The sequence below is a fragment of the Bombus bifarius genome, unplaced genomic scaffold (genome assembly GCF_011952205.1).
Source record: "Bombus bifarius isolate JDL3187 unplaced genomic scaffold, Bbif_JDL3187 scf7180000009243, whole genome shotgun sequence".
Classification (NCBI taxonomy): Eukaryota; Metazoa; Arthropoda; class Insecta; order Hymenoptera; family Apidae; genus Bombus; species Bombus bifarius.
This window is the reverse complement of record NW_022884989.1, coordinates 2,652,047-2,675,959: the sequence shown is the minus strand read 5'-3', so window position 1 is coordinate 2,675,959 and position 23,913 is coordinate 2,652,047. Positions and strand designations below refer to the sequence as shown.

Sequence of the window (23,913 nt, the reverse complement as noted above, 5' to 3'; positions counted from 1 at the left end):
CGAGGATCGTATATATCCGAAGCAACGTTTCGTATATATAGTGTGGAATCATTATAGGTTACGTTTCAAACATCTGCTCCTCAATAAAACTCCACGTCGTGAAGCCGGTCCGGGTAGTGTCGTTCGTGTTCGAACAGCCGCGCCTCGATTCTTCTCTCGACTCTTTCTCCATCGCCCTCTCCCCACCCTCTTTTCCTGCTTCCCCTACTCTGTCTCCCACTCTATCTCCATCTTTCTCTCCTCTTTTCTCTTTCTAACCACTTCACCACCGTCAACACATTACGTATCTCGTTCTCTTTTCCTCTCTCATTCCTATGCTCTTTCCCTCTTTCTTTCCGTCTCTTGCTCCGTTTTACAGTGAAGCAAGTAGAACTCGGAGATTCTCGGACACCCTGTATTTAGCATATTTCGATTTGCCCGAGATACACTGACGTGAGCCGTCCACCTCGTCGACGTCCGGTGCCACGTGTGGCATGCTGGCCATGCTGCCTTTCAGACACGAAGGAGCGGATCGAGCCACATTCCGCGGTGGAGCCGGCCAAGGATGAAAGAAGGAATCGGGGGGATGTAATGCACTCTCCGCGGTGAAGAGGCTCAACCCGAACCCTCTCGCCGACGTCTCTCCTTTCTACTTTCCTTCCTGCTGCCTTCCCTCTAGCATCAAAAGAAGAAGAAGAAGAAGAAGGAGAAAAAGAAGAAGAAGCGGAAGAAGAAGGAGAAGAAGAAGAAGAAGAGGAAGCAAGAGAAAAAAAGGAAACGAAGGAGGGGAAGAGGAGGAGGAGGAGGAAAGAGCGAGCAACAAGAAGAAGAATAGACGGGTAAGACGTGGGGGAGAAAAGAAAAAGAAGCAGAAAAAGAAGAGGCGAAGGAAGAAGAATAAGGCGAAGGACGAAGAAGAAGGGAAGAAAGATGAAGGAAAGAAGAGGAAGGTTAGGGCAGACGGGAGAAGAAGGTTGGGGGTGGCGACCTAAGAAGGTCAGAACATCGTATTTCTTGCGGCCGGCAAGAGAGTCAGCAGCGTCATTAAAAAGAAAAGTTGGAGCAGGCATTGTAAAGCGACCTGAAACCCACGAAAAATGTACCTCGAATTACCGTTCTTCGAGGCCTTTCGACGATACCGCGAACATTCCCTTCTACTACGACGCTGCCAATTTTTGGACAAAAGACCTTCTTTCTCTTCTCATCGACCTTCTTTCTCCGTTTTGATGCTAAAATATGTGAAATTATCGCCAACTTCCATCGCGATCTATACCCGATCGACGCACATACTCGTTTTAGCATTGCTTTTACTACGACGCTACCGATCTTCGAATACAAGCCATTTATTTCCTTCTTCTCCATCTCTTTCCTCCGTTTCGATATATATCAATAATACGATGATATTTGGAATTAAAATGTCGATCTAATTTTTACTTCAGGTGTCTTCTCATAAAAGAATCTTTCTCGTAGACGTTTGTATCCCAAAGATCTGTCCTCGAGAGTACAAGTCCTTTGGATCCTCGAATTATTCAGCAACTAAGCAACGTGTATTTCGTTAAGACAATGTTGGTCCTTAATGAATTAAAATAGGATCGGATAACATTCCAAACGTGATAGATAAAATTTTACTTCTGCGTAATGGGTATAACAAACAATAAATATCATTCTCATTTACGTCCTAACGTTTTTCATCTGCACTTTAACCCTTTGTATCGAAACTATTTTATTCGCACAAACTACCGTATGCTTAGACTTTAAAAAACACACTCTTCTAAATCTGTTGAACAGATTGAGATAATGCGAAGTAGTGCTTTTCAATCCTACCGCCATAGTTTTTATTTATAATCGTGTTATGTTATCGCTGTTATATTATATCCTTTTATTTTTATTTCCGTTATTATTATCACTATGTTTTCATAGATATACCGTAAGTCACCTCTAGCGTCATGATATAATGCCATCTTTACCAAATAGTAATAGTCACCGATTGTAAGTAACACAGGACAAATTTGAAAAAAATGTCCGAATACTTTCGTAAGCTCGTGTACGAACTTTGCAAAAGATAATAAAAAATAATGTTTTCCCGATTTCTCGTTTCTCCGTTTGCGCGTTATCTTTCTTTCGGACATAGAGCAGTTGGCAAAAATGAACGGACGAAAGTGGATAGCCCCGTTGCCTGTTTCACCTGTAGCGCTCTGGTTCCGCTTCTTCCTTCCTCTCCTTCCAACGGCTACTAGCATTCCCCGTTTTTGATCGCCGGAATTGGCACCGGAATCGTCGAAGATAGATGGATGTATCCGAACGTGGCTGAGGAACCGAGAAAGTCGTAAGTCAGCTCCGGAGTTCTTTGGTTGTGCGATCTCTCCCTCCGTAGCCGAGGGCACCTGTGTTACCCGAGGTATAACCCGACCATTACCGGGGAATGTTGCCCGAGGGCTAACCCTGGCCCTCGTGTAACCAACCATCGGGGCCCATGGGGTCCACCTTATCCCACTAGAGATTCCCTCCAGTCACGGACGAAGCAAGATCTTACGTCCTTCTATCTTTCTTCGTCTCGCTTCCCTTTTCATCCTCCTTTTTGTCTGTCTTCGAACCCATTCCTCTCTCTTTCATTCTCTCTCTCTCTCTCTCTCTCTCCCTTTTCTCTTCTCTATTTTTCTCTACCTTTCTCCTTTCCACTGGATCTTGTTCTCTTTCCATTTTTCTCTTTTCTTTTTGTCGACCGCCACGCCCAGAACGAGCATAGGCAACGTTCTTACTTTTTTACGACCCCCGAGACGAAGATGCAAGGAAAAAGAACAAGGGAGGGAAAAACGTTGTCCCGAGTTCGCGTAGAGTCCAAAGAGAATCCACCACTCGCGATCAACCCGGTGGAAATGTGCTGCAGACTAATCGCCGAGAAATGGGACTGCATTCTTTCGTGAATGCAAGATGGACAAGTATGTATCCAATGCGTGTTACCAAGGTAAGTTGCCTATTGGGATTGAGGGTGGAAACAGCAACCAGGTAGATTCTATCGGTTCGTTGAAGATGAAGCAGTGTGTGAGATTTTCTAGAGCAGTCTGACAGTAACGTATCTATATCGTTATTTTGGTAATTCATGTAACAAGGAGAACGTCTGGTGGTTCTTTTCATCATGTTGAGAGGTATCAAAATTGAACTAGAGAATTAAATACAACGGTATAAATACAATCTGCAAAGTATAACAAAATTTGTTCAAATCTAATCGTAAACTACTAATATTAGTAAACCGATAAATTACAAGTCGTCGATTATGGATTTCTCTCTCGCGATGTTATAAAGTTCCATCGTAATTTGCAACAAGTACAATTTTTTCGTTCAGTTACGAAGCTTATTATCGTTGTACGGGAAAATGCGTCGATACTAGTAACTTGTAATCTATGATTTATAAATCTTTATTAATAACATCAGTTCGATTGCGCCAATGGTGCCAGGTTATACATTAGTCGCGAAAAAACCTAACGTTACATCAGCGGTTGTTAACGCGCTAATTTATCAATGATACAATTTTCACTGCCACTCGTATTAAACATAAAAGTTCATACAAGCTCGATAAATAGACATTATTCGTACGATGACGTAACAGCGATCAACAACAAATGTACAAACGCAAATAACGGACGTAACGCGTGAAAAACAATGTACTAATTTTGAGCAGTGCGTGATCCGACTATCACGTAGCACGTATTTAACCTAATGGTCGTAAATCTACATTCTCTATTCATTCGTCAGTTCTAATTTTCCACGACGAAGAGAGACTACGAAGATCATCCTAGATGAGAAAATAACTGGCATGGATCAGATTCCATGGAAAAGGACTGGCATTTTACTGGACAGACTGGCAGAAGCGTATATGCTACAACGTGGAAGAGATAGCGAGTGCGAAGGTAGAGAGGAGACCAGGTCCCTCTCTCAGCAATCAGGGGTGATTACGGGTGTAATTACGGTTACGGCGCATTGCTGCGCCACGGGAAGAGAGGGAGAACATTGTTTCTTTCTGGGAAACCGACGGGTTTATGGGGATCGTTCCCTCGCGGTTTTTTCTCGTCGTGAAGCGCGCGCTCACGCGCGAATCCTTGCCGCGACAGAAAAAAACGCTCTTTTCCATCGATCACTTTCATTTCTTTTCACTTCGTCCTTTCGTGGCTGAGAAGTACTCGCGAAAAAGCTGTCCTTTGCAACGCGCGACTCGCGTGAACAGTGTTCTCTTCGTTATAATCAGCGGCCAGCAAAGCGACGTATTTCTTTTTCAATTTAAATATTAGGAAAGCACAATATAACACGGTTTATTGAAACGAACGTTTAGCAGAATTACGTTTAATTAGGTTCAAGTTCGATCAGATGATATGCTGCTACAACTGAAGCCATTTATGCGAACGTACATTCCTACGGAAAAAGGAGAATTTCTCGCATTTACCCGAATCAATCGCAAGCGAAAGAAAATAGGATATTTGTAAGAAAATTCTTCAAGTTGTTTCTGTCGTTGCTTACAACCCGATGTACTACCACGTATTCTTCTTTTTCTTCTTTTCTCGTTGATACGTTACTCGCACTTGAACAAACGAATGCTTATTTATTCTTATTAAACGCTGTATTATCGTGATTCTTGCTGATTTTACGATCTTGCACCGTCACACTCACCGAGCAAACGTAACAAAGTAATTAAGACACGCGTATGATAAATCTTTCGTAGCAGAACCGTATATTTAAGAAATACACGCCTTGCAGCGCAGAAGGATCACTTCGAGGAACTATTAACCAGAGATTCTTGAACGTTGTACGAAATCATAGCGAGTCTCGCCTACTTCGTTCCATTTTAAAAGAATGGAATGCGTTTGCTATGACGTGTAATCATCATTCAGATCAAGATACTATTGTGCGTCTTTCGTCATGCATAATCGCATTGAAATTCTTCTGTTTTTTTTTTCTTTTTCTTTTTTATATATATATATATATATCACCTTTCAGCCTTCAAGACGAAAGTGTGTGAAGAATTTTAAAGGAATGCACAGATGCGTAATCTATATGGTATCGTTTGATGGATCGCTTTCCTTACGCCTTACACGATAAAGATTTATATTGTACATGGTTCTTTAGATGAATACTATTTTCAGATCTGATAGACGAGCTCTTTCTATCTTTCTTCTTCTTTTTTTCTCATCCTTTGTGATAATTACAACTGGAGACGAGTCTCCGTAGACAGTCACACGAGTGGTATTCGGCGTTGATCGTAGCATTCCATCGTTAAACGGCGCGTCATCTTTCAAAAGGAATACGCTACATGGGATTTCAGTGGCTCATATCGTGTTGGAAACTAAGCGACTGCGGATTTTGTCGATAACGCTTAATGACAATATCCGCAATCACTTAGTTGCCAACCAGATAGAATACTCGATACGAATGGCGTAAAAAATTTATCAGTACTGACAACTGGCAAGATTAATAATCAGACTATGAACATTTATGCGTTTATGGAGTATTTAAGACAGAGATAAAGTTGCTGTTTAAAATATTCGTAAGACCCGACAGTCTCCGATAGTAAGATAATAATAATCTCTCGATCAGATTTATCGAGGAAAACGTCAGAACTTGAAACGCCATGACTGACTTTGCTCGATAGGATCGAAAAAGTAAGACTCGGTAAAGCGAGATGAGAAAGATTACGCTTTTATGTTTAGACGTGGCATTCCAACAATCTAGAAATATTTTAATCACACCCCATATTGGAAAAACGTTGTGGTTCGACGTTCGATGCCCCTTGTATTATGAATATATTAAAAATCGATCTTTTACGAGTCAACGTCTACGTTCTTGTGTTACAAATCTGTATATTAAAGTTCGTGTGGATGCAGTGTTACGCGAAACAGTGCGAGAAAAACGACGCTTCTCGACAAGAAGGATTGCATTTCGCATTAAAGTTGCGTAGTATCGTTACTCTTTCACTACGCCTCGCATTTAGGAAATTCTTTGGTATGAAACTGACCTACGAAACGATATAAATTCTCAAAGTAAGATTCTTCGATGAGAAAACTCGCGTTTCAACGTCCAGACGTTGCATTTACATATTCTCGTTGCTTTTTCATCGCATCTCGTACTTGCACTAATCTCGCGATCTTCGATCGAACATTTGCTGTTGCTCGCGTTACAGGCTTCACGATGCAGCGGTGGAACGCGAACAAAATCAAGAAAATAAAGTTTCCCGATGAAAAAATACCCGCGCTTCGACGTCCAAGCGATGCGTTCGCTTTTCCACCGCGGAATACAGAACAGGACTGTACTTTTTGTACTTTGTTTTGGGTCATATCGAATTTATCACGTTTTTCTTGCGTGTCTCGTAGATCTAAAAGTCAAGCGTGCATAAAGTTTACGCGTTCTATCGGTCAAAGCAGAATCGCGCGGTACAGAAACAGATGAAAAGTAAAAAAATTCGGTGTGCCGTAGAACGACGTTCGACAAGAGCTGTGGATATGCAGCGAAATTGTATACAGAGTTTTCAGAAGGTTATTACACGTTCGTAGCGGCGAGTAACGAAGCGGACCTCGCGTTGCATTACGGAAGATAGATGGAGTTCCGTTGAACGCGGACCGAGGGGGATAAAATGTTGCTTCCACTAGCACCATCACTACCAGAGGAGAGCGAAGCACGGTGTACCAAGAGCAGCGCCACCAGCACCGGCCACCACTCCTCCACCGGAGGCCACTATCTGGAGCTCATCGCATATTTCATCCCGATCAAATTATTCCGACGAACAAAACACGCCATGTATACGTCCGAGTGAGAACGGGCACTGTGTGTGCCTTTCGGCAGCCAAAGTACAAGTTGAAGCGAGATGGAAGACGAGGAAGGTTGCAAGAGGAAGGTAAGAGAGAAGGAAGAAATAGAGACGAGGACGGTGGATCGCCTGGAAGAAAACAGGAAGGAAAGAAGAAAAAGAAAAGGAAGAAATGAAATAAAGCATGGCGAAAAAACGAAGTTAAAGAAGACGAGAAAGTGAAAAGGGGAAAAGGACGCGATTGATTGGTAGCTGGGATGGATTCGTCGATCGAAAGAAGATAAAATGAAAGAGGACAGCAGGCAGAAGTTTAGCTAAGGACGTCGACTGGCTAACCGATATACATATGTATCGTGGAGAACCCTAAAACTGCCTCCGTAATACGGACGAGCCTTCCTGGATTGGTTCGGTGCACCTCCCTCGTCCCTTTACCTTGTTGTATTGCCGCCTCCCCCACCCTGCCCTCACCACTGTTCCGTTCGACATGCACGGGGTTTCATTAGCGATCGCGTAATATAAATCAAACGACGACGCGTTTTAATTTATAAAACGCCATTACACCTTATGAATGACCCATTCATGTGAGAGGCTTCGCTTCGTGGACACGTGTCCCCGTTGTTACGACCACGAATGCCAGAAAGGGAGACCCGAAGGGCGATGCGGATGAGAGAAAGATGGAGGTAAGAGGCGAGAGAGGAAGCGAGAGAGGAAGGGCAGGGCCCACGAGGAAGAAACGCAAAAAGAAGGGAAACTCGACGAAGATGGAAGGATGGCCGAAAAAGAAAGACGAGAGGGGACGGAGAACACCGACGAGCATTCCTCGCCGATGGAATTTTCTCCTTTTTTTTCTTTTTTTTTTTTTTTTTTTGTGAATTCATCGGAACGATCCCATTTCGATTTTACTACTATTTTCGATGCTACGAAACGTCGCAACGAAACGGAAAAGAGAGCGTAGAAAGAAAGTAGAAAGGAACAGTCTGAAAAGGAGAACCAGAAGATAATATAAGGACTAAACGGAGCAAAAGGAAAAAAAGAGAAGAACGTGCCAAGACGATATAAAAAATGCTGCGAAAGAATTCCAAAAAGGAGCAGAGAAACAAAGAAAACGAAAAGAAAAAAAAAAGGAAGAAGGATAAAAGAAAAGGAAGAGTAAAAGGGACCGCTAACGTTCGGCAAATGGTGCACAGGAGGTGCTGCTTACGAGAGGAGATCGGCGAAGGAGAAAGATCGGCATGTGTAATGGAGGGGAAGGAAGGACGTTGAAGCCCTGTTGTGATGTGACGCAGCCTTAGCTTCATCGAGGTATATATCCAACGGACCTGCTGAGACCCATTCTCTGCTCTGCAGAGGCCTACTCCCCACCCCTCTGCCCTTCCGTCCTCAATCTTCCACTCTCTTTTACTCTCTTCTGCTATGTTTTACTCTCTTCCACTTGCTTCCACTCGCTTCAACTCGCTACCTTCGTCCTCCAAATCCCTTGTACCCGCGCCAGCGAACTGAGGAGTGCGCGCGCGCCAGCGTCGACGATTCCTGTCCTCGGAGTCCTCCTTCCACATTCCTGGGTCCCAAGTCGCCGTGCGGCAGAGACGCTTGGGCGGGAGGTGGAATACGAGAGGCCCTATACAAATCACCGGGCTACCGTCTTACCCGGGCTCATTCTTTCTCTTCCCTTCTCACTCTTTCTCCCTTCCGTCTCCCTTCTTCTCTGTCACTCTTCTTCCACGTTTTCAGTCTCATCCTTTATTCCTTTTTCTTTTTCTTTTATCCCTCTTCGCGTTTCTTCTTCATTTTTTATTCCTCTTTTTCTTCCTTCCTTCCTTTATTTCTTTTTCCTTCTATTTCTCTTTGCCCCTTTTTCTTTCTTTTACGATAGAAAAGCTGTAACGCGTATAACTTATTATCTCTTTCATTTATCACGTTTTCCCTGTTCTTCTTTAGCATTTGATATATAGGTTTATCCCGTCTTCTGTGCGTTTCTTTCGTCCTCGTTCGTCGCTCTTCGTATTCTATGTGTGCGCACATAATACGTAAAGGGAGGTGAATCTTTCTCTTTCGTTCTGTATTACTCTTTTTCGTTCCAGCATCCGTTAGCCTCGTCTTTGTTCGATTCATGGATGGATTAGCGGCCTCTTCTTCCTCTTAGGGACCATCCTGCACTTTCATGTCCCCTTTCCAATACTTCTTTTTCTCCTGCTGATCTTTCATATAAATTATTCGCGACGTCGCGGTCTCCACGGCCAATTCTTCGCAGTAGTTTTCTGCGTGCGAAGGACTATTTGAACTAGATATCGCGTGATCGTGAAATGAAAGAAACATCGTTTGCAAGACCTTGACCATGATCGTCGTGCGCAAGAGTTGCAATCAAAAGTCCTCAAGATACACGAAAGTGTCCGTTTCAAGTATTTTGCATCATATTGTTCAATTATTCCTTAATACAATAAAAAAGAAAGAGAGAAAAGAGAGAAGATCGTGAGGTAGAAGAAACATCGTCGGTTACCCAGAGATAATACCGAAAGATCGTGAATCTCATTTTTGGTTAGAAATTTTTGGTTAGAATCTCTCTTACGTTGCCGAACATAATCAACTAGAGATTATTTGACCACGCAGACGAATTATTTTGTAATGAAAGAGAGAGACAAATAGAAAGGCTGTAAAATATAGGAAACGATGTTGCTAAGACCTTGGCGATACGAAAGAACCTTGGGTCTCCGCTTAGTCAGGTTCATCGAGCAAAAGGGGGTTGTAATCAAGGAACTTTTCGGTGACTGGTCGTGCTCCGCTCGCCCGGAGCGATCTTTCTCGATATCTATTTTTAGTAAGAAGCGTCCCAAGACCAGACGGTGGTGATTACAAAATTGCAGCAGCGATTGGTCCGTGTCATTTTACCGCCACAGGTATGGGGGTCGGGACAGGGGGACAAGAAGAAGAAGAAGAAAAGAAGAAGAAGAAGAAATAGCAGAAGCGGAAAAGAAAATCGAAGGCGAACTAGCAGAAAAAGATGCGTAAGTCAAGGATAAAAAGAAGAACAAGAAAGGAAGCACAAGAAGAAGTAGGCAACAGCGGTAGCAGCAGAAGAAGAAGATGCGGAAGATGGAAGAAGAGGTAGAAGCGTAGTAGCAAAGTTGACGTCGCTAAGGCAGGAAACAAAATCATTTTTCAAGAAAATATTCCGACTTCCATAAATGTAAGAGGCAAACTCGTACAAGGAAATGTATCTCATACAGAGCAAAGCTGTAGAAACATCGTTGAAGATCGTTGAAGATCGTTGAAGATAGAACTGCAAGAGCATCAACATATTGGCAGGATGTGAATCGAAGGAAACGTGGGTATAAATTAGAAGAAAAGGAAGAAGAAATAAGTTCATACAGAAACCTATATAGAAATTTTTTGTTAAAGGGGAAACGTAATTGGAAACAGCAGGATCAATAAAAATTTGATACACTTCCAATCAGAACGATATTATCAAAAACGTATTTTCGTGCACAATTCTACCAATCTTTGGAGATTGTAAAATTTTCAATGTCATCGCGTTGGTTCTATTGACAAAACTTTCTTAATTTATCGATTATTTCTAAGAAGCTCGTGTACGTCTTTAGAACTATCAGTCTGGATTCTCTATGTTTTATTGAAATACTTTCTTGAAATACCAAATCACTTTAAAATCAAGCAATCGATACGGATTAACTAATTTTCCCCTATGATCTTCGATCGGACAAACATAAATATATCGACAGCAAGCGAATCGAGGAAAACTTGGAGGACAAACAGAAGAAGAAGAAGAAGAAAACTACATACAGATATAGATACAAGGAACCTGTTAAAAGAAAAATACAATAGGAAATGCATGGATATATCGATAGAAAGTGAATCGAAGGAAACAGGAGCACGAAGAAGAAGAAGAAGAAGATTTAAAGGAAAGAAAAATAGAAGAGGAAGAAGAAGAAGGAACAAGAGTGCACATCGGATGACCAGGCAGCAGTTTGCGCACGTACGCGCGCGTAGGGGCGTAGAGTAAGGAGACGAGAAGCGTACGGAGGCTGAACAGAAGAAAAGATCGAGCAGAGAACGAAAGGGAGAGAGAAAGTAAAGAGGTCCTCGGTACGGGGTCCGGCCAACGTTCACGCAAACCGACGCACGCATGCAGGGGTGTGAGCCACCTTTTTCTACTTGTTTTGGTTTTTCAGATGCATTTTTTTCCTGTCGTGGCATGGCTCGCGCGCCTCAAAACCCGCCAGCTCAGGCTCGCCGTGATGGGGCCCCGTTGGAATGTAGGAGGGAGGGGTCCCGCAGGGCCCTTGCGAGGCCCAAGAAGGGTCCGGGCCCCGTGGTAGTGGGGGTACCAGTCGGACCGGCTTGTCATGACTGGTGGAAAGGCAAGAGAGTATAGAGCGAGAGGGTAGCGGTGGAGCTGAGTATATTCGGTGAAGGGAAGGGACGGAACAGGGACCGGGGCAGAGGGCAAGGGAAAGCAAGAAGACCATGGCTATGCAGAAAGATCTCAAGATTAGTCAACGGATTACCCGGCGAGGACTCTCTTTGCGTGGTATTTAAGTCCTGCTATTCTCTATGCTCCAGAACATTCGCAACGAGATCTTTTTATTTTTGAAAATTTGAAATCTCGCTGGTTTTCGGATTGCTCGACGGTAGAGAAATCTCGTGTATGAAACATCGATGGTCTTTGTAGTCTTTTGCTCCATATGGCTCTAGGATAGGAAGAAAGCGGTACTTTTATGGAAACAAAGTTGACACACTGTCGTTAGTTTCATGAGTGGTTGTACGTGTTTTGAATTGCTCTGATTTTGTATTTAATTTCTTTACACCAGTTGACGTGTATCCGATAATGTTAGAGTAGAATTTCGTTTGTTTCGTTTAGTTCAATTTGCTGATTTAATTTATTCCATTTAGTTCGCTATGCGGCTACCAGAAAGGTCGATGCCGCGTCTAGGACACTTTCTCCTCGACCGAGTGAATCTCGGCCGGGACGGCCTTTTGAATTCTCAGCGGATAGAGTGTCGCTGGCACCGCGAAGAGATCCGACCGAATGGCTAGTGAAAGTATCCTTATCGCATCGTTATCCTTTCGTTTTAGTTGAATTGGCTTCTTTAATTCCACTCAATTCCAAATAGGCTCGTTTCAAGCATAAAACGTTATATTGGTCAATAGTTGAAATAGAGATATTCATCTACACGGGATATATACATTTGATGAATTAATTACGATATATGAACCAGTTAGGGTGAAATGTTGAATGTGATACGACACGAAAGGCTTAATAACGTAGTCACTGGAAAACCGTATTGGCCAACTGAATGTATAAATACATTTTTTTTATCGTTTTTCGCTATTTATTATTCATTTGTTGTGATAGTCAATGCCAAATACTTGGTTTTCTTTTTTATTTTCAAAATTGAGTTATATAAATTCTGAGATTGTAAAAAGCTATTTTACCACACATTTGCGTAACTATAGAACTATCTAACGTAACAATTTCAAGATATTTATTATTTTATAATTTTTTAGTATTCGCAGTATGTCAATTCTAAAAGTGTAATTTATTTAATTAATTGCAATACTGTATACGCTATGGCCAACTCTACGTATGTACACCTAATCGACAAATTTTCAAACTCGATTTTCTAAAAAATGAAACATCGCACGACAAAATTTTCCGTTTTTAAACAAAAGTAAAAGATCGGTTCTCCGTGCTTTGAAATCATTTTACTGTTATTTTACTATTTTTAACGCGCATGCGTAATTAACATAAATATTCTTACGATTGTCACCGATGAAAAAGAAAGGTACGTAATTCAACGGAAAGAAGAGAAAAGAAAAATTTGCAACGTAGATACGGACTTCCGTTTCGATGTATGAAGTATATCGACGCTGTACCAAATATTTTTCTCGGATCTCGGCTGTTTAAATTCCCATATTTGTCTGTCGATTTCGCTATTCTCGTATCCACGATATAATTACCTTAACTGCTGATTCATTTTACAGTCTCGTTATATCTTAAACCGAAACATACCTGCAGGATACGAGGAGTTAAACAAATCACCTGGGAACATTCAGCGAATCGTACGGGTTCGATCCGTTCCGTGTTAAAAGGGTAGGAAAGACGGAGACCAACACGAAAGATCCGCGGACGTCGGAGTTAACGACGGTCGTCGATGATCACGAGGGTCGTAAGGGTAATTCCACGTAGCGAAAGAGGTTGGATCGTGATTGAGAAAACGGTTCGTGCACTCGCGAAACGCAACACCTAATGGCTCGCGTGAGCTTCGGTAATCCGATCTACTCCGGAGGAGGTTAAAAAGTGGCGCGTCGTAATTCGAGGCGGATACAGCTACCCCGCAAGTCATTCACCACGCTCATCGGCCCGTCTGACCGCATTTTGTCCGTTAAACGATGGAACAGCGGAAACGAGAGCGCCCACCGGAATATGGACAGAAGGTAGAAGAAGAGAAAAAGGGCCTCCGGTGGCCCGTTTACTCACCGGATAGTATTGCCAGGCCGAACAGTTCGCAGTCTCGCATGCCCTGCTGGCCGAGAAGCATGCATGTCTGCGCATACACCTCCTTTACTCTCGACTTCGCCTGAAAAGATACGTATACGAAGAAAAGTTAGATTCGGAGAAACAAATAAAGTTGAGGAAGAAAGGGCTGGCAGATTGTTGGATCGAGGATCGAACTGGTAATGTATCGTGTCTCGTGTAAATTCCTGGTACAATTCAACTGTTCGGTATAAGCGTCAACTGTGGTCGACAATCGCCGAATCTACCCCCAGGCGAGCATCGATTAAGGTCAACGTACGCTACGCTCTACGCAATAGCTTTTGCTCGCGATCGTCAAATGACGCTACGCCACGTTGGTGAATCGTACCGAAGACGTTCGAGTTCGGAGAAATTCTATGGCCTCGCGTAACACAAAAATCAGGAACAGCGAAATTGTCTTCGCACACTTTCGTACCGTTTGGTTGTATTTGAAAATGTACGAACACGATCTCTTGCTCGCAAATACCAGGAGGAAAACGATCGGCAAGTTATTTACATCAGGGTACACATCGATTTTGACTCGAACATCGACATTCCGGACAATTTTTGTCTGTAAATGTTATTGCCGCTCGGCTTTAGTTTCCGAGATATTCGCAAAAAGCCAATACAATATCGTAATTGTGATTACGCCCAAATAATATTAAATATTTCTTATTTCCTATATATTTGCCACAACTTGCCACTGATATACAGATTAACATCGTTTTACCCGAAGACTCGACCGATTCTTCCGACGTATGTTCCGCATCGATGTACCCGCAAATCCAAAGATCGATTAATATCGCGGTATTTTTCATGGTTAGCTCGGCGCGCGTAATACGAGACAGAAAATGTACCGTTTATACACGGATAGCTTTAAAGTTGCGGTAACCCAGATTCTAGAGAAACCGGAATCCCTTGTGTAAACGACATTAGCGTCAACCCATTTTATGCGTCTTTTTGAGCGACGTTTACGCGCTATCTCTCAAACGATTTTAGCGAAAAAAAGAAGGAGAGACCGTAATCAGAACGGAGAACATAAAATTCGCAATTAATCTCTTGAGAAGTACCGGCATACACGTATGTATAATGTATACGTTTGTACGTTTAAGTATATTTTTTAATCCATTTACTTTTTATGTCTATAGTCTTCGCAGAATGATGACTGCAATTTTATTTTATGATTTGTAAGATCTGTAGAAGCGTAATCGTTCGTGCTGATCGATAGCTCTTTGAAAGGATAATCATTGTCAATCCTTTTTAAGATTAGCTAAGAATTACGTAAAATATTCACTACGATTCGTTTAATTACAGTCATTCGATTGATTAGAAATAGACTACTCAATTTCCATTACACGTAAGAAAAGGCTAATTTTTAAATTGCGAAGAAAAACCTCCAGATCAATACCGAAATTAGAAAAGGAAGTATTAAGAAATTATTTTAAGAATCATCGCCAGACTGCAGATTTTTATGCAAATCTATATCTTCATAAATGGAGATTTGTTTTACTATTGTTTTAATATTACAAATTACAAAGAGTAGTCTAACTCTGGATATTTTATGCATTCTGTGAATTTAAATAAGTTACAGGCAAGCACTTGTTCCTAGACTAACGAGAAAATAGCGTTTCTAGAATTTACAGAAAATCCACATCGTTTCGTAATATCATTTTCTCGTTAATATCGTATTTATTGCATTTATTTCACGCAGAAATGACAATTTTGACGTAAACATTGAAAATAGCGACGGCAATACTTGATTTCTGTATAAACATGTGCGCAAAAAAATATGCAAAGACTAGCAAAAGCCTGGTCGAAAGAATGCGAAGATAAACTCCACGGTGCAATAAAAATAACAGCAAGGATTCCGCGCAAATGTTCCTATAAGAAAAAGAAAAAAAAATGTTTAAAACGTAAAAAGCTTGGACGAGAGAAATCGAGAATAGGCTTCTTCGCAGTTCAATTAAAATAACCGTATAGCGCAATAAAGTATCTTCTTTCCATCGAATTATTCCCAACATGAAAATACAATATTCCTTATTGCAAACGGAAAGATGGTAAATCTGATAGAGTCTGATAATGCGAGAAACTTAACGAAATCTTTATTCGTATATTTTATTCGAAGAACGTCAACGATTTAAATGCGTTCTTGGGTGAAGAACATCGGCTTAATCGACAAGTTGGACACGTTTCCACAGTTGAATGCCGATGGCAGCCATGCGATTGGGTTTCGAAAAAGTCATCATCAGTCGATGGTTTTATCACTTCGACTCGTAACATGCACGCTGGCATTCTGCAGCGCGCGTAGCATGTAATAACAATGCGTGGATGTATGAATATTGCAAACGGTGAAAGCGTACCACATACCAGACTTGTTACAACCGTCCCGTGGTAGGTAGCCTGCAGACGTAGCTATGCTCCGTGGTGCCATGCATTGACAAAAGAATGTATCGGAACGTGATCAGAGTGACGCGATACACCTCGCTCCTAGTACGTATTAGTATGTATTATACATAGGACGGGAGAACAACTCGCAATAGTCTTCGATTGTCTTCGGTCCTTTTGCAGAGACAAAGAAGATTTATGCCGAGGATTATCCTTTCGATTGTAATACTTCTGCAGCAACATCTTAATCATACTGTTAGAGTAATACGAAGATGCGTCGTCTACGTTGGTCAATGGGTCGTCAGCTGTTCGTCGTCTGTTTGCATTATGCATGGAAAGTAAGGATACAAAAAGGTGAAGGTTTTTTTGTGGGAAAAATAACAGAGACATAGTTGATTTTTGCTCGAATGGTAGAGATTATCAGACATTTAAGGACATTTTTCAGTGTGTAATTAACATTAACGATTTTGGTAAAAATCGACGATGATCGAGAGTAAACGGAAAATTTGTCGCGAATAGCGATCATCGGTAATTAAAAGAATTCTAGTCTACTGTGATGGTTAGTCGTAAGTAAAATCATAAGCTTTTAATGTTAGAACGTACAAAAACGTACAAAGTATAGGTTATATGCAAAAATATCTACGTTTCGTGCCCCTAAGCGACGTTAATAAAAATATGAAATTGCCTAAGTATCCGTAATTTGCTTATCGTTATTACAATATCGTTAGGTTGTTATAAAAAATGTCGTTTTCCAACCAAGTGATATTGCGGTTGTTTTAAGTCGAGATAGTATTCAGTTCTCTATTCTTCTGCACAAAAAGTTTCTTATGTTTTTCGCGAACATAAGATTTTAAACAAATTACCTAATACCATGCTCAACATTTAAAGGAGAACATCTTCCCAAGAGTATCATTAACAGAACATATTATACCACTGTGTTGGTTAAAAATCAATTATAAAGTTTCGATACGGATATGTATATCACGTTTAATGTTATATTTAGCATTGTATTGATAGACTTGATCAAACAAATGCCGAGGTAGAAACAACATCAGGATAACATCATAAAACTGAAATCAATGAACTAGTTATGATAATATTATACCGCGGAAGAGTTGCATATTCGTTCGGACGGTTTTTACTTTTGCTATAAATTTTTGTTCGAAAGCGGATTACTCTTATTAATCCCTGTTAGGTATCTTAGAAACTATATTTACAGCAACTTGATAATATTACGATACTCGTAACATAAAATTCCTGTCTATGTACAAAGCTTCGTTCACGCGCTTTTAGAAACGAAAGGCAATTGAATATTCAGCCTAAAAAATTGTCCGATTAAAAGCATGACCAAATGAAATATCTCAATACGTGACTCTGAGAATACGTGATTTAAATATATCGTTAATTATAATCGATGATATAGAAAATATCGTCGAACGGTTATTAAAGAGTTAACGAACGCAAAATGGAAATACGTATACGCTCTGTATCAGAGTTACAGGCCATACGTGCAAGAATTTCCAATTATACCGGAGGAATAATCCGCATGATACATGCATTTAATTTCTCACCGACTATTTCTACCTTTGCCAATAACGCATGGTTTAGCCGATCTGCATAAGGAACTTAATCAAAATACTCGAGAGATCTATAAGAAAAATACACGGATACATATTTTTCTGGTCGTTAATAGAGGAATAAAATCTTCTCGATGACCAATCGATTAATTACCATCCGATCAACATCATCTTTCTACCTGTTTCTTATCTAATGCATCCTCGTTATCCATCGTCGAAGGAATCTCAATGATTTCCGCAATTTTTTGAAGGATTTCAAAGGTAGCCGATTACATTCGTATCCGTAGGGCTTATCGTACGTGCATAAGCGAACGTTGGAATTTGTCTGACATGTTTTAACGCTTCAAAGCATACCGGAATGCACACGAACCTTCGTATCATACGCTTTTCGTCTTGATTCCCGGTAAACGCAGGGAACATGCAACACTGCTTAACGAGAGCTTCTTAAATACATATTTCTTCCACCGGATTCAAATAAATTATGCGAGTTGCCCACGTACGACCAAGCAAGTAAACTCGAAAGCATTTTTGCTACGTGGAACTGTAGCGCATAGTGGGATCGTGTGCTGTTTCATCCGCAACGATCGAATTCCTAAGGAGGCCAACGAATTAAAAAAAAAAAAAAACAACGAGGAAGAAAGGATTACCTTATGGTCGATTTTGAAAATATTTTCAATAATTTAGCGTTAATCTTTTCGTTCTTATCGTTGCTAATCCAACCTAGTTTCTTCGTTTGAAAGATGACAATGTTAGGTTGAACTCGCTATAAAAGAAAACTATCCTCGAGATATTCGTGTTACGTGTTCTTCGCTTGATACTCGATACAGACAAATTTTATTTCATTCCTGTCTTTTGTTACATTTTAGCTAAACGATTGAAAGAGCACGGAAAACGTTCAAATTCCCGGGAAAGGCAGCGTCCGGGCTGCTGAACATTTTTGATCCGAATGTGTCTTTTGGAGGGTATTTTAAAATGTCAAAGTCGAAAATGAGGGTCATTTTTCATGATAATGAACATTTTTGGAAATTCAGCCTTGCGAACATTCAGCTGACAAAGGTCCTAGCTGTAGAAATCCAAGTAACAACGCGATGAAGACAGGTAACTTTTGTTCACGCGATATCGTTGCGATGGCACAACTAATGCCAAAGCTCGAAATGCCACTTTTCCCGCTTACCGCTTTCTGTATGATCACGAGGTCGCCTCAAGGCTCACGGCGCGGCACGCAGAAAATAAGAATAATCCAAACCTAATCCAATACTCGCGATCCGAATGCACACAGAGAGTAAGTTTAAGCTACCAAACGTTGAGAAAGTATCGTCAGAATCCACGAAGACGCGTACACGAACAGGTTGACTCAAATTTGTTACGCCGTATTTCCGTGAAAAACAGAGCGTCGTTCTGAACTTCGACGATCTCCAAAACCCCCAAGAAACGTCGTTGTAGCCGAATATTTTGTCATCCGAATACTATACGTTAGTGTCAAATATGAAAGTACGAATTATGATTATCCAATTATCAGCGATCGAACGTCAAATTCACAAAGCCACGCTGCAATACATTGCACGAAAAATAGCGAAAATAGCGAAACGAGCGAACGTGAGAGCAATTACCAATTGCCGTGTGGAGAAAAGAACGCGCAGTTCTCTGCTAGAAACAGATACTCTCCTTCCGTATAATAACACGCCTCTTCAACGAAGAACCTCCATTCTTTTCTACTGTTGCGAAAAACGATCGGCGTACCGTGTGGCAGCTCGTTCACGGTACATGGTAATCACAGCTTAAGCACCGTATAATCATGGAAAAGTCCTCGGAGTAGCCGTAGCTATTGTTCTTACTGCGGTCGGTGAATTACTGATAGCGACAGACGTTAGACAGAGAGATAGACGGAGATAAACAAGGACAGACGCGATAACCAAAAAAAGGACAGACAGACGAAGAGAAAAAGGAAGCGATATAGGCGGAAGTACGGAAAGACAGGCAAAGAAAGATTAGTGCAGAATCGAAATAGGTAGACACACATATACATGGAATTGGACACCTACGAATATTCAAATGGAACCTGGCGTAACCTCGTTTCCTACTGTTTATACTGTACCGGCGTGACATCATCGGAATCCGTGACTTTCGAGCTGAATGGACGCAGCTCCAGGACCAGGGCCGATCCTTGTCTCGTTCGCGAGGCAAACTGGACAAAGTATCGACGGATTCGCTGTGGTTTTGCGATTTGCATAAATTGCGAATGCTCAACATCGAGAATGCGTATTGAAATCGCGCTAGTTTTATAGCACGAATCGTGTCCGACGTTCACGGTTTCGTATTTACGAGGTGATCTTTTTTTCAAGTCGGAGATCGTTTGAATCAGAACGATCTGTTTAGCAACGCGACTCTGCCCAGGACATTGTACATGCGAGGGAGGAGGTTCGTTTTATTCTGTCCGTGCTTTTGTAACGTGTTTCGACGCGGAGTGGAACGAAAAGTGATGGATCGAGTTGAAAAGCGCGTAGGATGCGCAAAACATGACTTATCGAAAGATAGAAAGAAACGTAAGTCGCACCGAAACCATCAGCAATGACAGAGACATCCTGTAGCGAATCCTGTAGACGCGACACAAGCTACTATTGATCGATTCTCACACTCGAGACACCGATCGAATCGGTCTGTCTCGATGAAAAACCTACCAAAATCATCGGGTTCGTTACAGTAGAATCTGTAGCGGCACTCGACAGCAAACTTTCCAACGGTTTCTGTCCCGTGACTCGCTACACAAAGACCCTATCCTTCGGACAAGATGACCGTTACATGCCGATACATTCTTACAGAATATTTTCAGCTAGCCTAAGGACCCGCTATAAATCTTAGGATTTATTTAGCTAAGGTCCTTCAAAGGAACAAATAGTCTTTGTCTTAACAGTCCCTATACCTACCACCGATTACCTGAAGATACTGGAAATCTGCTTTCCTCGCATACGACGCTTCCTGCTAGCAACTTTCTCTCAAGGCTGGTTAGCATCCTTTTCCAACCATCAACCCAAAATTTAGCCAATTAACAGCGACGTCCATTTCATTCACTTTCCAAACCGACGCTTTCCTCGACGACTCCGATCATCTCGTATCCTTAGACACATCATAGTTTTTTCTATGCAGCATCATCGTGATGGAAAGTCGGTCGTGAGACGCCTGTCCGAATTGATAGTTGGTAGTTGGCAGCAATCGCGAGTCCGAGTTGCTCGACATCGCATATCGAACCGTATCTACCCAAGTTCGAACTTGTAATCGTGAACCGCGAACCGAAATTAATAACCGCGATTAATAACCAAGTGTACTCACCGAATTATATTTGTTAATAAATATTTATTGTTAAATATATTCGAGCGTTCCTTCAATACCTATCACGCCCATTACCTCAAATCTTATGAACCCAACGAGGCAAAAATGCTTCGTGCAACTGTATTTCGTATAATAGCGGCTCGTTCGTTACTATATAGAATATAATGATTTTTCATTCGTACAATGGGAGTTTACGTTCAGATAAGTGGCGTTGATAAGCAGAAGTTCAACCGATCGATATTAACTAGAATTTTATTCTTATAAGTAGAGTTCGATCGTAAAACTCTCCAACGTTTAACAGATCACTCGTCTCAGAGAAGAGCCGGCATTGTTATATCATCAGCGTAAATTAGCGAGTATTTTCTATTACTACTAACTAATGTAGTATCGTAAACTATTATAATTAGTTTATTTATAATAAATGGATTGAACAGATGTCGATTAAACAGGAAACGATGGCTGTTTAACGCGAACTAATCGCAATAACGTATTATAATTAAAAGAACTAGATAATTAGTTAGCAACTCTCGTCACTCTCAGGATTCAACTCTCTCTCAAAAGCGCTAGCAACACTATCTCGATAACGCAATTCGCACTCTCTGGCTTCTCAACTCATACTGCTGTTAATTCGTTTATGTCCCTTAGTAACCCCTTGTCTTTTGTCTCAGCCTCGTAACTTTCGTCTTAACCCTACCACGCACATGCTCAGCAACCGTTTGTTTATAATTCGCACGACACCCCACAGGACCCTCGACCACCATGCTACACTAATATACAGAGTGGTTGGTAACTGGTGGTATAAGCGGAAAGGGGGTGATTCTACGCGAAAAAAAGAAGTCGAAAATATAGAATAAACATTTTTAAAAATTTTTTTTTTAATTTTTCCATCGAGACAACGATCTACAGTGAGAGCGAAAATTCAAAGTCGTTTTTCTCGAAAACAAAGCCTCGAACGAAAAGTTTTTATTCTATATTTTCGACTTCTTTTTTCGCGTAGAATCACCCCCTTTCCGCTTGTACTACCAGTTACCAACCACCCTGTATATTAAATCATTAGATAGAATAATAATTTGTATAATACAATAATTCAATGCAGTAACAAATACACGAATATCTGTAGTTCTGCGAAATGTTTTAGGTCCAATCATGCTTTTCACTAGCAGCAAATTTCCGCAATTTGAAAAAGACGCGATAGAATCGTTTTATCCGTACGATGATTACGCGATAATATATTTCTTAAGACATTAAAAATCTTTTCGCTCGTTAAGAGTAAGATCGGCATATAAACATACAAGAACCGTGACAGACTAATTGAAATTCTGGATATCCTGAACGCTGAGGATCGAGACTACGGAAAAGAAAAACGAACATAGCGAAATCAGTAGAATAATTTATTGTTATTTCAATTCCTTGGTATCTAATAGCTAGATGTTTAGAAAGCATAGTCGCTACGAAATTACCCGCAGGAAAATGTGTTTGTCGATTAATTTAATCATTTTATTCTCGTTTATATAGACGATATTACTTTGCCGAGTTTACATCGATTGATAGGTGTAGTGGCGTTGCATAGATACCACGCGAAGGTACGTATCCATTTCGAAGGAAAAGTATCGCGATTTGCTCTGCAGGTTGTATCTCGCGAGTGGATACCGCGTTCAGAGCGATTATCCGAGTCACTATCGGATCGGATAGTCATTCTTAAAACTCTCAACGCGGATAGCTTTACTGTCAAATGGACACCTGCCTCGAGACGTTCCTGTAGAATCCACGACGATCCTTTTCCTCCTTTTACTCGGTAATTACAGCGAAAGAATTTTCGATACATCCGATAGAAGCTTGTATTATTTTCTACGATTAGAAAGTTATCTGATATAACAGGAACCATGCAGCTTTACGGAAACCGGTCGACGATCTGCTACGGTAGAGCAACACGATCCTTCACAAGCTTATGAATCAACCGGCAGAAAATTCTGGATAATAAAAACTAGTCGAATATGAAAAACCAGGATATTCTTAACGGAGACCGGGTGCCAATCGATATAATTAATAGCGATAATTAACGACTATAATAAATTGAATTACCGTTTAATATTAACAATAAATATTGACCAATATGTTAGAAAAACAGGATAAAATCAAGTTGAAATAAATAATGCATTTATCGAGACACTATATTGGAACGGAACTTTGCTCATATCTTTTTCTGAACAAATAAAAATCTAAAAACGAATAAAATATTTCCTTTAATATGCTATTTTCCTAAAATACTAATTTCTATACTATCATACTATTATACTAATTCCTATACTAATTTCCTTTTATATACTATTTTATTTATTATAGAATATATTTGTCTAAATAATTTTCTTTCGTTTATTTCATTCCCATGTGCATATATCTCTCCAAATAATTCTTTTTACTATTACTTAAAGCTACAAACCCAAACCATGAAATGCGCTATCGCTTTCATCGATAATCAACTTATCATTCGCGTATACCAAAATTTTTATCGCTTCGGAATTCTATTACCATTTCCAGATCTCTCTAATCACCGATGTAAAAATTACGCGGAAACGTATCGTTCTAACAGTGAAAAATTTTAGCGGAGCAACGTCGAAAGAGAGAGGCGGCTAAGCTAATTGTAAGAGAGGAAAGAGAAGAAGCATCGTCGGAGAAACCGTACGCGGAAATGTTATTACAATTGCTGCAACATTTTAAGCACTGCCCCCAGGGAAAAGGTGCCTCATAAATGCTCGGCGTGGAATGTACGCGCCAAGGTAGAAGAACAATTTATCGCCCCGTATCGAATATTTCGAGTCGCTCGACGCATTCCAGCGCCGATCTTGTCCGCACCAAATCTCTACGGGCCACCATAAAATATCCTCTGGAACAGCCTGTCGGTTCAGATTTACGGTCGATCCTATCGGACCCACGATTTCGTCCATGGTCGTCTTCCACGGACGATAGATTCGCAAGACTGACAAAAATATCGTCCGTACGAATTTTTCTTCCTAGAAGAATTACGTAATTTACATCGTTGCTGATAAATATTTATCCACTCGTCCACGATTAAGCTAACGTTATTGACAAAATTGCACGAGTAGCAAGTATTGAGATATGTGTAATTTTGTGTGCCACATTAGATTATTTGCGTAGTAGTGACACACATATACGAGTACGAGTGTGTGGAAGTATGTGCGTGCACAGCGTCTCGTAAAACAGATGAATGCAATTGTTTCATGGGTAGTGTGGTGTAGAAGATGCTGAGACGCGTGCAAATTTGTATCGACGAAGATCTTGTAAATTACACATTAACATTAGAA

At 40.9% G+C, this 23,913-nt stretch overlaps 1 protein-coding gene across 1 annotated transcript in view; it reads right to left on the bottom strand.

Annotated features, from left to right (window-relative positions):
- LOC117214868 (protein expanded-like) overlaps nt 1-23,913 on the bottom strand; it is a 121,928-nt gene that overhangs the window by 25,957 nt on the left and 72,058 nt on the right. The window contains 1 exon segment of the mRNA XM_033461251.1: nt 13,266-13,365. Coding sequence (XP_033317142.1) covers nt 13,266-13,365 — 100 coding nt within the window.